Source organism: Micrasema longulum, unplaced genomic scaffold (assembly GCF_059751315.1).
Source record: "Micrasema longulum isolate JH-2025_06_02 unplaced genomic scaffold, ASM5975131v1 h1tg000594l, whole genome shotgun sequence".
Lineage (NCBI taxonomy): Eukaryota > Metazoa > Arthropoda > Insecta > Trichoptera > Brachycentridae > Micrasema > Micrasema longulum.
This window is the reverse complement of record NW_028277790.1, coordinates 375,652-393,739: the sequence shown is the minus strand read 5'-3', so window position 1 is coordinate 393,739 and position 18,088 is coordinate 375,652. Positions and strand designations below refer to the sequence as shown.

General features: G+C 31.8%; 1 protein-coding gene across 8 annotated transcripts in view; it reads right to left on the bottom strand.

Annotated features, from left to right (window-relative positions):
* Positions 1-4,968: 4,968 nt before the first annotated feature.
* tmod (tropomodulin) overlaps positions 4,969-18,088 on the bottom strand; it is a 208,538-nt gene continuing 195,418 nt past the window's right edge. For 5 of the 8 annotated variants that reach the window (XR_015822639.1, XR_015822640.1, XR_015822641.1 and 2 more), the window contains exons 8-10: positions 14,659-14,736; positions 9,946-10,007; positions 4,969-6,807 (exon numbers count right to left, since the gene is read on the bottom strand). Coding sequence is in view for 3 of the 8 variants with exons in the window: in XM_088228546.1 (XP_088084672.1) it covers positions 14,660-14,736 (77 nt within the window). In the remaining 5 variants the exon portion in view is untranslated. Of the gene's footprint in view, positions 6,808-9,945; positions 10,008-13,569; positions 13,637-14,658; positions 14,737-18,088 lie in introns of those variants that run through there. The other 3 variants (XM_088228548.1, XM_088228546.1, XM_088228547.1) reach the window with 3 other exon arrangements.

Here is an 18,088-nt window from a genome sequence, read left to right as displayed (position 1 = left end):
AAAAATGAAAACCTGAACCTGACCGTACTCACTCGATTTTAAAATGATTATGGGGCTAGTTGGTTATAGGTTTAATTACTCTTTTACAAAATCATTTTATCTTACTGACTTTTTTTTAGATTATTAGGCTCTAATATTATTATTATACACTGCTCTACTCAACTCGATTACCATTTTCTAATAGTAAGTATTTAAAAATATTTTAAAATTTTGAAACATTCTTTTTGAATTAATAAAAAAATATTTAAAAATACATAAATACACCTTTTATAAGACATCTAGAATAAAGAGATACATACATATACCCTACACTAGCTGGTGTTGCATATATACCATCAGCATTGAGGTCTACGATACAGACTAGAAATATAAACTGATCTACGCTTTTTTTAATTTTATATTAATAATAAGTTGACAACCTCGAAAAAGTTAATTAAAAATTAATAATATAGAAAATTAAATTAAAATGATAGTTAAAAAAAAAATATTAAGAGAGTGAGAGACGTTTGGTTTAGTCGGGCGCCAGTTATTCGTAAAGAATAACAATTAGATTAAAGTTGCATTCAGTTTAATTATGTCAATGTGGAGGGGTAAGAAATAAATAAAGATAAATTATGGAAATTAAATGTATTTAAATTAAATTATAAACAATATCTAACCTAGCTTAGAATTAGACTTAACCTACTTAAACCATAAACTTAAAAATAACCTGACGCCCTGATGCGGCGCGCGGCGTGGTGACGCGAAGGCGGCGTGGGTCCCTGGCGTGCGGCGTGGGCACAGGACGCGATGTGGGCGGCGGCGTGGTGCATCGTAGGGGGAGGCGGCATCTGGCTGCGGCGACAGGGGTAGCTGGGACGGCGGCGTCCAGCTGCGGTGAGGAATGCCGCGAGGACGGCTCGTCATGAGCGGCGGCGTGGCTTCCTGTCCCGTGGCGGGGCATGAGAAGTGACGTCGGGTGCGTGGAGGGACGCACGACGTGGGCGGCTCGTCATGAGCGCAGCGGCGTGGGCGCGTGGGCGCGTGGGCTGCGTCACCGTGGTGCGGCGACGTGAGCGCGTGGTTTGCGTCGTAGGCGGCAGCGTTGGGGCTACGGCGTCAGGGCTGGTTAGCCAGCGCGGTGGTTTCTCTCCTGGGCTGCTGACTGGGTTGCTGACTGGGCCACGGGGATGGCAAGGCACCCGCCCGTGACCCTTGAGGTCAACTGACGCAGAAGAAGAGAGTCCGAAGAGAGAGTTCGGCTCGCGGGTCCGCAGAAGAGGGAGAGTTCCCGTAGAAAGAGTTTAAGTGGAAGAGAGTCTAAGTGGAAGAGAGTCTAACAAGGAAGAGAGTCCGGGAAGCGGGCGTCACGGTTTTTATAATCTTTTAGACGTCCCCCCTTCCCGGTTGGTCTCGTCGCTCTCATTGGCGGGCGCACGCTTCGGTTGGGGCGGTCTTCTTTTCCCGCCGAATCCCGTCTTTCCCGCCAAATGGTGTTCTTAAAACTTATTCTACTACTTAAATATTAAATTAACCTAGTCTTATAATTAACTTATGATAAGAATCGGAATAATCGGCGAGCGTGCACGAGAATAGGTATGAAGGTAGAAGAAGCGAAGTCTATATGCTGAGATAGAGTGACGTGGCTTTCCATCCTCTCTACCTACTTTTACGGGGAAACGGCGTGATGGTCGCCGTTATAATTTTCATAAAAAATGTAAAATATATAAATATGTAATTCATGGAAATAAAGTGATTTGGATTTTAAAATATAAATATTATTCTAAACTATTATTATTCGCGTTTTTAAAAGTGTCCTGAGCTTCACAAATATTGACATGTGGCCGGTTCTTGGGGTTACCTTCTCGGCAAGAACAATAGGCTCCCGATTGCCCGAGCGGACAGACTTTTATTACATACAACGACCCTTGCGAAAGGCGCAATTCGGGTCCTTGTTGCTTCCAAAATAATCTAACGGTATTTATTAAAATATAGACGCGTTCACAATAACTATTTTTAAAAAGAAATTTTAGAATTGATGGATTTGGCACAGCGGTACTTTCGGTCTATATCAAAGTATTATTTCACAATCACAATCGTATCGTAGTAAGCACACTGGTAGACCCTCAGAGAAAAATGCGCAAGGGTAGATTAATCTATCACTCAGAATTTCAAATGCAATAGTATGTTTTTGATCTTAAAAAAGTATATATTTTATTACAGATAGTGTTTTTCTGGGTTATTATGCCGTGTTTGTGGGCTTTGTATTGCCGACGTTTCGGAGCACATTGCAGTGTCCATCTTCAGGGCTGAATGTATGAGTGTAGTTTTTAGTGTGTTTAATTGTGAGGAATTTGTACCGTGTCGCAGTCGGGCAATGTATGTGGTTAAGTGTGTGGAGTTTGTACCGTGGGCTTTGGAAGCACCGGGTACCATGAGGTTCGTAGTCGTAACCCATCATCCCTGTTTATGTTATTAGGATGCTTGTATATTTCTATGGCTTCCTTTATTAAACGGGCTTGATGATTTTTGGGCTTTCCAAGGACATTTGGCTCAAAAAATGGTCCTTGGAAAGCCCAAAAATCATCAAGCCCGTTTAATAAAGGAAGCCATAGAAATATACAAGCATCCTAATAACATAAACAGGGATGATGGGTTACGACTACGAACCTCATGGTACCCGGTGCTTCCAAAGCCCACGGTACAAACTCCACACACTTAACCACATACATTGCCCGACTGCGACACGGTACAAATTCCTCACAATTAAACACACTAAAAACTACACTCATACATTCAGCCCTGAAGATGGACACTGCAATGTGCTCCGAAACGTCGGCAATACAAAGCCCACAAACACGGCATAATAACCCAGAAAAACACTATCTGTATTCTGAAGGCCGTGAAAACCTACGAACCTTGATATTTTATTACGTTTGGAAGACATAAATCAAAACGAAAAATATGTCCCCTAAAGAGTTAACAAAATAATAATAGCAATTACAACTTGTCAAAAATAGTCACAAAAATGGAAATATTTGAGTAAATTATAAAAATTTAATTATTTCTCAAAAAGAAAATAATAATAATAATCATTGCAATGTTATATATATAATTAGCTGTGCTTATGAAATAAAAAATCATCTTGAGAATTTTTGATCAAAGGTAAATAAGGTCAACTGCAAAAATTACATAATATAAGCAATTTATTAAAAATGTGTTTCATTTTATCAGTGATAATTAGGATTTAAAAATACTTACTAAATGAACTCTCCCATATTGAGTTCAAAATATATCAATCTTTCCCTAGCGTTGAGTGGCGTTTAGCTATTCCTTTTCATTTGTGTGGAATGCAAACACAAGTTTCAACCACATAAGCTACATTCAGGAAATACAGCACTTGTGGGTTCACCATGTTCAAAAACATAAAGCGTGAACATTTAATAAAAGCTGTGCTAGTAAAAATATATTATTACGGCCATTAACTAAATGCAGCTTATAGTTTTATAGATGCAGTCTTTTTGATAGTAAGATTAGATGCAATATAATGCCATGTATATGTATACACTAAATGCGGCTCTAACCACCTGTCTTGTGTTTTACCTTTAGTTTTTGTAAACCTCACTAGGTTTCTGCACTTGACTGGTATTTGGTGGGAATTAGTATTTTACGCACAGCGGTAAGTAAATGTGAAGTAGGTAGCGTAAAAGGGCCCGACACTCTTTGAATTCATGGTAAACTGAAATAGACAGATAGTCTTTTTTACTGTACTACGTGTTTTGCACAACAATGCTCATTTTTAAAACATAATTTGAACTTGGCATTGAATGCAGCGTCATCTCTATTTAATTATACATCAGTTTATAATGCCCGCATTTTGAATACATTTACTCAATGAAAATTTTGAGTAACTAAAACGGCAGCCATTTTTCAAATTACAATATAATTATTTTATCTTATGTTTTGAATTTGTTGAAGACTTAAAATACTCCTGGCATCTGCTGTAGTAATTTTTTTGGCCTGTATAGATTGTAGTTATTTTCACCTGATATTCATCTAAATATTTATTAGCAATAAAATAAATCTTTCGGGGTTTATTCGTCTTCTCTGGGTGCATGTCTGTTATCGGACGTCAGCGATCATGTTGGCCAACATTATCTTCTTTACGGTTGACTGGAAGAGTTCCACTGAACTTGGTATATTACTGCCGCAAGTTCTCCCAGGCTCGCTTCTGCTTGTAATTTTTCCTTGTATTACGAGATGTAGGATCTAATAATCCTCTAGGTGTCTTATGTATCCGAAATACCACAACTAGATTATAATTGTGTAATTTATTTTTCTTTAGGCATCCTACTCATCACATCTTCATTTCGGACTCTACCCATCGAATTTTGAGGATCTTTTTATATATCCACAACTTAAAGGCTTCCAATTTTTTGATACTCATTTTGGTGAGGGTCCAAGCCTCTATTCCATACAGCACAGAAAACACGTGGCACCGCACCATGCGCATTCGAAGGTTATGATTAATATCATGGCCGGACAACACGTTTCTCATCTTGATGAACATGAATCCAGCCTGTTCTATATGATATTTTATTTCAATATCAGGACCTCAATTTTCGTTTAAGTTACATCCAAGACACTTAAACTTGTTCACCTCTTTCAGTTTTTCTCCTTAAACCATCCACCCTGTATTGTTTTGAATAGGTTGTTTACTAATAATCTTATATTTTGTTTTACTTATGTTGAACTTTAGACCATATTCTTCACAAGCATTGAACATTCGGTTCAGGAGTAATTGAAGTTGTTCAATCTTCAAGTGAATTGGCTAGGATTAAGTGTGTTTCCATTGATCTTTAAGGGATTTATCAAACCGATAAGAGGTCCAGAGGCAGGCTTAAGCGCAGGCGACACAATGTGGTCGCTGCAATGACGAATAAAACAAATCTTCCAGGGTTTATTAGCCATGGGGAAATAATAAAAAACTTGTACTTTTATTTTTATTTATTTAAAATGTACATCAAAGGCTTTTATGAAAGAATTAACTTTATACTAGCATTACATAAATGGTAGCACTATGAAAACTTGCAATACATATAATTCATATAATGAAATATACTATAATGCGTTCATTGTATTAGATTATACTAGTTTTATAGCATGGCTGAAAGAAACCATGATTAATTATATTCTAATCTTATAATCACATTCAAATCATGGACACCACAATAAAAGCTATTGTAAAAATAGTCAAAACAAAGTGATTTATTAGTGCAAGTAAAATAAACAAAAAAAACATAAAATACAGAGTACGAAATTGGATTATTCCTTTTCTAAATACATATATATAATATTAAATAAAGGTTTACTCGGCACATAGAACTAGCGGAGATTTGAACAGTAAATGGCAGCGGACGCGTGATGTAAGATTAGGTAGAATATATTTTAATTAATTTTTATGATTGATGTTTTACAATGTATTTGAGTTTGTCTACGAGTTTCTTAACAAATTAATTAAAATAAGAAATATTCCTTAGACAAGCGAATCAAATTAAAATTTAAATGAACTAAAATAAACTATGTAGAAAATAAACGCCCAATTCCTACACGTTTTCATTAAGATAAATAAATGTTAAATTACAAAATTTTGGTATTCATCATTATTTATAAAAAAAATTATAGTCAATCTCTTTGTTAAGTCACCTTAGCGTAATTTACTAAGCTTTATGAACTTTTTACATATTTTAAAACTTATATATGTATATAATTTTATAAGAAAACAAATTTCCTTGAATATTTTTTTCTGAGATAAAAGTTAAATAAATGTAATTTATAAAAATATTTGTATTGCAATCACTGATAGAAATTGAGCTACATTTTCTCAAAACCTTAATGTATAAGTTTAAAATTATATTTTATATACAAGTACATATATTCTAACAAGACGTCAGTAAAATGAAATATTTAATTATAAGAATAGATGAGTCAATCAAAGAAATAAAATTTTAATTAATAAATATAAATAATTATTACTCATGACTGACACCATGACAATCATACAATTATCACAAAATATCAGATATACAAAACATTCAAACTCATTTTGTCGCAACACAAGGCCGATATATTGGTCAGGGCAGTTGTCATATCTATAATACCCCCTGCGCTAACTTATGATGCGAGTCATTATACCAATGACAATTTTCCATAGGCATTTAAAAAATGTACAGTAAATTACTATTTTCTTCTCAAATAATATAAAATAAAATAATTTATTTCATACAAATAAAATATTGTTTTTAGCCTCCCAAAGTTAGCTCATATACACAAAATAGATATTACAGAACAACAGTATAAAACATTTAGTTTTTAAAGGCAAACTGAATAGAATTATAATTAATATTTATGTATGTTAAACATATTTTTCAATTAATTCATAGCAAATTGACATCAGAAATTAAATACATACATAGATCAAAAAGCAAATTTAAAATATATGATACAAAATGCACGAAACATAACATGTACTTATGTTTCTAAAAAAATGTGGTAGAGCTTTAATTTTCCATAAAAAATTAAAACTTCTATGTCTTTAAACTGTTACTGTTTCATCATATGATTAAAATCACAGGACTTATAAAATGTATGTTTGTTATTGTATGCGAGAATACAATCACGTTGAAGCAAAGTTTAGTGTCTGTATGGATGTAGTATGTGAAGTGATGACCGTGTGGTAAATGTGTAAAGGTCTTGGAGAAGCTCATGAGAAGATTCACCAGCCGAGGGTGTAGTTGCGAGCAAAATGTCCCATCCTGCGTTTACGAACTGCAAAATTAAGAACAGAAATTGTTATTACAAGCAAATGAATACGAGTAATAGATGATTACTTGGGTTATTCAATTGAAAAAAATAATCATTATTGGTATTTTTTTTATTTATTACTATCAAATAAAATAGCAAACAGAAAAACAAACTCTATTTTTTATGTAACATTTTAATGATTATTATAATATTTTTATTTAAAGTCATAAAAAAACTGAGTCTAATTTTGTATAGAAATGCATACAATCAGTAAAAATACTTGGAAATTTATGTAATGGGAAAAATAATTTTCATATTAATATAAAGGTAGAATCGAAATTCATAATATTTAAATATTAAATTGTTTTTTTTTTTAACAGTTTTGATGTTACTCATGTATAATGTATAATTATGTTAATTATTAATTTATTTTCTAGAAGCCATTTAATTTCATTAATCATGTTATAATGAAAATATGAAACTAATGCATAAATATGATGTTGCGATACTAAAGAGACCATTCAAAGCGTGACATATCTGTACCAGAATAATGAATGATCTTAATCTAATGAAAATGAATTAAAACTGCTTAAAGTTACGAGAATTGCAATCTATCTTCAGTTAGTTTGAATTTAAAAAATAAACTAAATAACTCGGGATTTTATCAATGGTGGCAAGTGAGATGAAATATGCAAAGAATGGACCACAAAAGTGTAAATGTATGATCGCTTATTATTTATGAAATACTATTAAAGGAACAAACATAAGTAATGAGATAAAAACATATTCAATAATTCACATGATTAAAGTAACAAAACAAATGACTGGACATAATGATGTAGTCTAGTGGCAAAAAAGTCAGTTGGAAACATTTTAGTGTTTCTTTATATTTATTTTTATTTTATTTGAACTTTTCAACTACCTTTAATGTCACTGGACAATGAAACAACTTAGACAAATAGTTAACTATGAGTACATTTATCGATGAAATATTTTAGTGTATTAAATTAAACATTCAATAAATGATTATATTATTGTTTTAATTTGATTGCTATTTCTTACGTTTTCTTACCATTTGTGTTTACTGGGACACATACGCAGTGGAATTATAACAATCAAACTAGGCTGTACTGTACGAGCTACCTAAATATTCCTACAATTATTACTAGGCATACGGAGGTGCAATTATCCTAATAATTAATTGGTATTTACACCTATTAAAATCACTTCTCTTCTTAACATTTTATACTAAAATAGAGTAATAAACATGTATCTATATTATAAATCTCTAAACAAACAAAAAAATATAATTAATTATTAAATTTCAAAAACCAGCTAGGATTCCCTAATTTTTCTCCAGAAACATACCTCTCGAAGCTCATGTAAACTCAGTTAAGCTTAATATGCGAACGGTTAGTTTATTTAAATGGAATTTTTGCACCATCATTATAATAAATTAATAGAGCATTTAATATTAAATTGGTGACTTAAGAAAAATGATATTTAAAAAACAGAAACATTATATGGTAATTGTTTTTACTATCTAAGTTTTGTAAAATTCAAAATTCAAAAAATGTAAAATTGAATCGGGTTGTGGTCCTGTGGCTAGTGTTTCAGACTCACGGACCAAAGGTCTGTGGTTCGAATCCCACTTTACCCCAACTTGATTCCCATTTTCTAATAGTGAGTTATTTACAACTCGTTGAAAATGACCCCTTGAAATGAAATATTTGGGTAAATCATAAGAACGCAAATATTTCTTTTAAAAAAAATTTAAAAAAATCATAATAATAATGCATTACTCTAGAATTTTCGTCTGAATATGAAAAAAAAGGGAATAGTATCTAAAGTTTTATGAACTATGTACTTTTAACAGTCTATTTTAGATTTTATTTAAAAGCAGGGTAAACTGTAAGTAATGAAAATTACATAACTAAATATATTGGGATGACGTTTTAGTGATATAAAAATATCTAATTGTGTCTGTAAATAAGTGAGTTAAATATGAATAAATTATATGGAAAAATACTGTACGATACAATTTTTAAAAATCAAGCACAAATATGTTGTAGGTATGCATAGCAATATGTTTTAATTTTGTTAAGACAATATGAAAATAATGAATTCCAATTTTACACTGGTTATGCTGATACTCATACAAAATAAGCCATGTGGCTCTCAATTCATTATAAAATAATATTGCATTAAAAATATATTCCTGAATGCAAAGAAATATGTGGCTTTTCAATGGTTAAAATGAAAATGTAAAATTGTCAATTTTACAATCTACATGGGATATATCGTCTCCAAAACCTAACATGAGATGTATTTTGATAGATTTGATTAACTTTTATAATGTCTGTAATTTTGTATATTTGCACAGGGGATCGATTCGTGTCAGAAAAGGGTGAGGAATGCATGACTGATGGGTTAAATTGGACCATTATAATTGCCAAGCTCCAGATCTGTATTTGATTTGAGCTAAGCCAAACTGGACTATAAATTGCCAATGAAATCAACTAAATAGAACCCGATAATACCTTGTATCCTTTTCTCGAGTCAGTTTGCAAAAAAATAAAAAATTGAAAAAGCCCAACGGGGTTGCATCAGCGTGGATGATATATGATTTGATCACATATTGGCTTAAATCATAACATTAATAGCCAAAATGTTACATGTTTGCATTTGTTGATGAAGTAAATATTAATGTCTCAGATGAAAAAGAAAAAAGGTTTGACTAATAGATCTTTAAGTATATTGTCCTAGACAAGTACAAGCGAAAGACTGATTACTTCAGCCTTACTTAATCCATTATCTAGGCGACACTGCCATCGTCAAATCAATGCAGTTCTACAGAGAACAGAAGATTAAAGCATTAATAAATTTTAGGAGGAACCAATAAAACGGTGGATTCAAAGAAGAAAAGTTATCTTTCTCTGGTCCACCTCACTCCGACAGAAAATGTCTAAATTATTTATAGTCTCTTTGAGGAATTATTATCATTATATCAAATTTCATCGAACAAAACAATTAATGGATGAACGTATGGATGACGACCAATCTAGAGCATTAGATGAATGTGATTGTGGTAGTGAAAACTATGGCGATGTGTGCGTGTATGCGTGTGCGTACGACTATGATGTCTATGAATATAGTACATACTGAATCGCACTGGGTAGGATCAGGGACCTAGGAACTCTTCTGGCCCCTGCGTGACAGGCGTACTGTAACACACAAAACACATAACAAAACAATGCGCAATCGGTCTTCTTCACTTTAAAAGGGTGTTAATACGTTTTTGTATTGCCGTAACAAAAAATACTTCCATTGGTAAAAATTTTAATTTATTTTAAATTATCTATTGCTTAGAGTGGGTAACATTCAGTACTTAATTACAGGTAATCGTGCTGAAAATATATTTTTTATTATTTTTTTAAAACAATAATAATTACAAGTATATTATCATTGTTGCCCAAGTACTATAGAAATTATCTAGAAATTATATTCCTGATTTTTCGTAGTTTTAGGAACCATTTATTTGTAAAAATTAACATTGTAATTTGCGTTTTAATAATAAAAAAAAAAAGTATTTTATATTTTTTACGGCAATACACACACGGGCACACTGCAAAATATATTGGTATTAATATCACAAATCTAATATAAATAATATATATTTCATCTACATACACAATATATAATCAAGTCATAAAAACATTTCAAAATGCAATAAATAATCAACAGAAAAAAACATTTTAACTTGCTTTTCAAAATGACATTTAATTTAAATTTGGAATACGGATATTAATCAAACATAATTAATGAAAGATGTTTTACATAATTTTAAAATCCTTTTTAGCAATACAAAATATTATATTGATAACCATAATACAAAAGTTTCATTAATTACAGGAGTCCCAAAACTCAATGTCTTCCCTTAGATGGCTGACATATGAATTCGGTAAAAAAAATCTACGCCTTAGGATCAGTTTTCTGAGTGCCGCAACTAAAAATTTCTATATTCTAAGATTCTAATTTATGTTATACAATCCCGAATAACCCCACCGTTGGTCTCAGCCCAGAATAAAACTAATAGAGTTGGGCCTGTAATAGTGTTTTTTACTGGCGTATCAGCTCTAAAAGATAATAAATTGAGTTTTGGGACCTACGTATATTTTTTAAATTATTGCTCTGGTGAAAAAAGGTACTTTTTTCCATCTTTCAAAACATACTTTTGACTAGTTCAAGATGAAATTTCATAAGTTATAATGTTTTTGTCATGCAACAACATTGTTATTAAATAATTTTATCTCTTCGAGAATCAAGTACAGACACGTGATTTGAATTGGTTCATTCATTTTCCTAAAAGAAAGTTTTAGTAAAAACATTATGTTAGTTTAGGTAGGTACAAAAATCATTACAATATGGAAACAAAAATACAATCAGGAGGCTGGCTGCCCTTTCGTACAAATGCCAATATAGAATTCTGTAACGGAGAGTATCAACTAGGTACGAAATGTAGGTATGTAATCTTTAAGCTCTTTTTCAAAATAATCACGACTTTTATAGGTTCCACAGCAATATCCTTAATTTAACCACTTACAGTTCTTGAAGTAGATCACGTTGAGCCACAAATACGGTTGAACTTCCGCAGGCATGAGATACGTTTGCGAATCTTATTGTTCGGAGTGCTATTTTTAACTATCATACACGACGAAAACATAACAGTATAACATTTAATAATTTTATTTCATGCTAATTGTGTTTGGAGGTGATTTCTTTTGATTGTTTCGTGATTACAATATTAATTGAGACCATTGCAGGTGAAGTGAACCAATTGTCAAAACGGTCAAACTTTTGTATTCAAAGTTTCAACTCTATGAGCCTAATATTTTGCCTAATATTTTTACTGAACTGTTTTGATTAATTGACATGTATTTTTTTTACATAAAGAACCAGGTAAAACAGGTTTCTGGATTATACTAATTTATTTATTAATATATACGCCCAATGGGCATTTTCAAAGACATATGTATACATAGAAAATTATTATAAAAGAAAGTAAAAAAGACAATGGTATGTAGTAGACTTGGTGGGAGTGGAAGCGGGAGAGAGGTGTTTATAATTGAATTTGATTCAGTGATTCTCTGAAAGAAGACAACTTGTTATCAAAGAAATCAAGACTGGTACGATTGTCGGCAGACCTAAGAATTCTGAATGAAAACCATAGTTAGTTCTATGGTTATCGGTATGAAAAAGTAAGTTTTGTCTGAGGTTTCTAGTTGGGATATTTAATTTTATTGGGCTCAGTAGTTCAGGCGCATCAAAGAGAGAGTTGAGAGTTTTAAACAGGATTAGAAGGTTGGATATATTTCGTCGGTCTTGAAGAAGAGGTGTATTTAAGCAAGTTTCTAACTCCGGCTAATAATAACAGAAATGTAATATAAGCTTACTACACCCTTTCCTCGGCACGGGTAACCCCAGTGAGGTCACATTATTTTTATTATTAATCATTGTTTATTATGTGGAAAAAAATGAAAAAATGTCAGTTAGTTCACTTCACCTGCAATGGGCTAAATGAGAAAGTTCAGTGATTTTTTTATTATTGTTAATAGACTATCAAACTAAGCCAAATATAAAAATGTATGTATCGTATTAGCACTATGATTTTTAAAAGTTTTTGTAATATTGAAATTACTCCGCCCGTGATGCCACAAGTTCTAGTCGGTGAGTTTTGCTGATTAGTGAGTTGGCTTCCCGAAAACCGGAAATCTATCATAACAATCTATCATTGGTCGATTCGGAAGAACATATGACGTAGTTCATTTTTATAATTTTTTTTCACGCATTGAGAAACTACGCGATACAATTAAATGCTCTAACTTTTACCGCGTGTAAGAAAATATATTTTTATTTTTTATTAATAAATTTCATAAAAGGTATATGTTTTTTAAAAATTCTATACAGATCTACTTTTATACATCTAGTAAATGTTATCACTGTAACTCTCCAAAAAAGATACTAACTCTTGTGCTTGGAGAGTGATTTACACTGTTGTAGTTGTTTATATATAAATTTTTGTATATTTTTAAAGGCACTTGTGCCGTATAATAAATAAATAATAAAATCATAATAATTTATAAGAGTTTATATAATTTTGAATATACGAGTACATGAAAAAAAATTAATAACATGGAATATATTAAGAAAAAAACATAAAATAATAATACATTCATACTAATTCAAATTTAATGCAGTTTTTACACGTGTTCAAAGATTTTCTTTAAAATTACTTTAAATTTATTTATTGATATATTATTTTTTATGGTTTTTAGTTCATTGGGAGGATTATTATAATTTTTTACACCTTTGAAGACAAAGCTATTTTGACCATGACTTGTGTGGAATTTAGGAATTTAAATATTATTTTGGTATCTGAGTGACTTGTTCATCTCAATTTTTTTTTAAATCCAATTTTCCCATAGCACCGAACTTCCTCATTAAACTTGCCAAAGAACCCTAGCAAAACATTGTGGACTTTCGTGAACAAACCCTAGAATTATGTGGTTAAAGTAAAAATAATGCTTTCGCTGTTAATGGCGTACGAAAACTCCAAAGTATTTATACCTCCATGAGTACAACAGAGCTTTGTTGCGAGATTTATATTATAATGATGTATTAATAATTATAAAACTCTCTGTAATAGCAAAAATGTTATGATTAGAAAGCATTTTATAGATAATTAAATAGAAGCAGTACATTCATCGCTCCAGTAACATATTTTACCCGATAAATGAGTGGCGTTTCCACTACTTTTTAATACTGTTGCGTTCCTTCTAAACTCCCCTCGCCGCTAGAAATTAAACGACGACCTCCATGTTAGACAACTTTCTTAGCTTAACTTAGTACTCTCAGTTAGGAAACAGCTTTTACAACGGAGAACACAAATTGTGATTTAAGTCATTACATTTCGTATTTCATTTTCGCAACAGTCGAGAAAACAAATATATCTGAACAGACTGTTGCATAAATCAAACATCGGATAAAAACATAAAATCACAATAATAGAATACCCGTGTACTCGCATAAAGTTAATGTTTCTTCAATTAATTTTTAACTCTCTGAAATTACTGAAATAAGATTGTAAATGTATTGTCAATATAGTGAAGATTAGAAGCACATTATTGAACACCAATAAGTGCGGCATGCTCCATACTATTAAACACCATACGGGATGCACGTTAGTACCAAATGGTTTAAATGTCAATTTTGAGCGTGTTTTAGAAAGTGTAAAGTGTTAGGGGTGGTTAATAAGCACATTACGTTTACCTGCAGTTTGTCAACCTAACAAAAGCCAGTGTTACAGATTCCCAGGCCTTCAAATTTAAAAACCGAGTAACCACCGACATAAAAACTTAATTTCTAAGGAGAATTCCGAAAATACAACTTTATAAATATTTATTCTCTCAAGTTTATTAAGATTCTATTCATGAAATAAAAGCAATCAAGATTTATCAATAATACCTCATATTGTTTAGAATCAATGATATTTCTTAGTATTCTTAAAATTGAATACACACTGCACATTTCAAATACTTTTTTACAACTATCAGTTTTAACGTAACTGTAATAACCTCAATAATGTATTTTTCGCTAATGAAGAAACCAGTGTGTAATTCAATATGAATCGACCGCGTCACACTATTTATTGGTTACCGTTAAATACGTCTCGAATATTTTATCACGCAAGGAAAATTTAAAGTAAAAAATGACGAGAATGACGGCAAAAATTTAAGATTAAATTAAAAGGCACCACTGGGAAGTGTTGCGTTAGAGAAGCGTGTTATGCCAGTAGCATAATTCACCTATCCTGACCTTATTGGATGCGTGCTGACTTCCTATGGAGATTGTTAAAGAATCTGAACTGAAGCCTCAGGGTTAGATCTTTCCGTACTGCAAAGGTAATACAGAGTAACAAAACATAGTTTCTCATCCAATATGTTTAATGCTATGTATGTGGAAAAATGTATAAACAGTTTTGTGTTTGTCAGGTAACAGCGTGTAGTTGTTTGTGTAGGATATGAATTTATTTACTAATCACAAATGTGCAATGGACTGTCGAAATCAAAAATATCTTCACCATTCTGAAACCGCTTCAATGAACAGCAAAAACAACAAAAAAACAAGGCGATATGTACACCAGATACAAGTCTCATCGAGTATGTCGGAGTATCGAGGACACACGGGGACAGTGAGAACAGAATTATCAAAAACCTAAATCGTTCAATCATCAAACCAACAGTAACAAATGAGATGGCAGTAATACACTATGAAAGTTTCCGGTGATGATTGTGAGTGTGGCGATGCTTGCAAAGCTTAACAAGCTCATACAGAGCTACTCACGAATGGGGATTCAGATTGACGTCCAAAGGAGTCGCCCTCACTATGCTATCTTCTGTCGGGAGAGGACTTAACTCTGTTTCAACAACCTCATTGGGTTTATCTTCAGCGGGTGTCGGAACGTCTACTACCTCCGCTGCTTCCTGAGCTTTGGGTACTTCGACACCCTCTTGTAAAGTCTCAGTTGCGTTTTCAGACGGCTTAACTACTTCTTGAGAAACCGCAGACTGCTCGGGAACGCCCACTTGCGGAATACCATCGGCCTCTATCGCACTGGGCGGAGTTATCAATTCCTGTATGTCTTTATTTTCGGCAGATTCTAAATCCGCTTTGGCATTGTTTATCAAACTAGCGCGAGGAAGTTTCAAGTTGAGTGTCGCGTTAACTCTGTTTTTGAGACGGAAATCTGCAAATGCAGCCAATAAATATATTCGCTAGAACCAACAAGATGCTTCGGGAAGAAACAATTAACAACATTTGCACATTCACTTTGGGAGAACGTCAACCGTCAATCGATGCAACATTGAAATATTTACAGCTGAAGTTTGTGATATATTTGTGAAAGGTTGTGAAGGAATGAAGTTAGTATGTATCGAGGAGAGAGGTTCTTAAGAGTAACGTTCACAGGAAAAACAGACTCATTTAGAAGATAAATATGTTAAATGGAAACACTTAAGGAAGACAGACTGCATATTCAGCGCCATTCCTACTTCCAGGAGGAGTTGGCACTAGAAGGGTGAAAGCTGAACTCTTTGTTAATGAAATGTGGATATTTCTAATGTAAACCTAACAGAATAAAGGTAATATCACAAATGCGCATTTTTATAATCGATTGAGCCACATTTATTTAAAGTTTTGTAGGAGAAAATCGATACAACATATGAGTGGTGATTATAGCATTTATGAAATTAACTCTAAATGTGTCGAATTGTTTAATCTAAATAGCAATGCTTTATAATCAAAGCTTTATTTTGCTTAAAGGCGAGCAATTATTAATCCATAATGTTTGAGATTTTTGCAATCTAAAAAGCATAGTCTATTCATAAAATATGTGTATCTAGTATATAAATAATAAGAAATATTGATAGATAATTATTTGTAAATTATGAGCAAAAAACAAAAAGTGAATTTGAATCATTGTTATGGAAAAATTGATGATTGTAGGAAAGGTGTTCCAAACACATGGGAATGGTACGGAGAGTCAAATCATTGTTTCACGATGCTTTCAACAATAAAGATATTTTACCTTTCCGATGATAAACAGCTTTAGATAATATTATGTAAAGTTATGAAACAATGTAGAGAAATAACATAGGAAATGTTATATAAATAAATTAATATATGTTTATGAAGAGTTTGTAATGAACTTAAATCACTTGTAAGAGAGACAACATAATGTGATGGTTGGATGGGAAGATGTCCTATATATGTACGTAGTTTAATCTTCGTATCTGCAATGTTCCCTGCCCATACCTGGATAGAATCAACATTGATTTTGTTAATACTATCACAATATTCACAGATAATCTATATAAAAAAACCTGTTCTAACAAATGTGTGTATTTATAATCCTAAATATTTAAACCAGGGTTACATTTTTTTAAACCTTCATTTATAGTATGAGGGTCTTGAAAGTTAAGCGATGTAGGTGACATATTTTCAATGAAGATGTTTATTTTGTGCAAAAATGTATTTTTTTAGGCATTTTTTATATGTATATTACTTTGAATTTTATGCATTTGCTAATTTTGAAATATATTTCTTTCACCTAAACCACTCGACTTGAGCGTCCTATATTTTATTTGTAGTAAACAAATTTCACTGACTAAATTGTACAATTTACAAGCATATTTTTTTAAACTTTGAGGTTTTAATATTGAAACAATATGATTTTATAATCACTAGAAACTTCATAAATCGACTGCAAACTACTATAATTTTATAAGCGCATGAGCTATAAAGCTGCGGAGTATATTGTGTTCCCGGAACTTCTGAACTCCATAAAAAGCTAAGGTTATAAAAGCATAATAAGAACAGCAGAAAAAAGAAGCACCTTTCCCGAATTAAATGAACATCGATTAAATCCTAAAATATAACCGTTCCTTAACAATAAAAACTAAAGCTCACAGCCACCCAGAACTAATAAAATAAAATAGGGTACAATCCACCACTTTCCATAGCTGAAAATAATAAACCATTTAAAAACATACTGGTGAAAATAAATCATTAACATTTTATGCTTTATTTTAAACACCTGTTTAACGTAATTATGCATCTACATAAATTGCACAAATTGAAAACATATTTTACTTACAAATCGTGTTTTATAAAATGTTTTAATTATATATGTATGTAAATTCCCTGCAAAAAACATCACCAATGAATATTTAAACTAAAATTGATATATAACCAGAAAAAAAATATCTAATTATGTAGCATAATCAAAATATATTTGATAATAATCAGTACAATCAATGGACACAATAACAATAAAAATGGTTGGTTGAATTTGAAATACATAATTTTTATGAGAACCTTTTATTTAAAAAAAAATATATTCACATCTTCCTATTCACAATGCGTATTATTATCGGCGGTAAAAAGGCAAAAATTACTAAGCGACATATAGCAACTTTACGGAAGAGCTGATCAAAGTTTTGTTCTTTTTTTTAATTAATAAAAAAATCTCACATTTACCTTTTATATTGGCGTGATTCCTACACAGTTAAAATAAAAAAAATTAATATGGAATTTTTTTGTTGTTTAAAAAAAAAGGTTTAATTGGCTCTTCTGTAAAGTTGGTTACATTTCGCTTAGTAATTATTGCCTTTCCACCATTGATATTGTTTTAAAAGAAGCAGTTTTTTCCCATCCTTTTGAACAGATATTACGTACTTTACTTGAT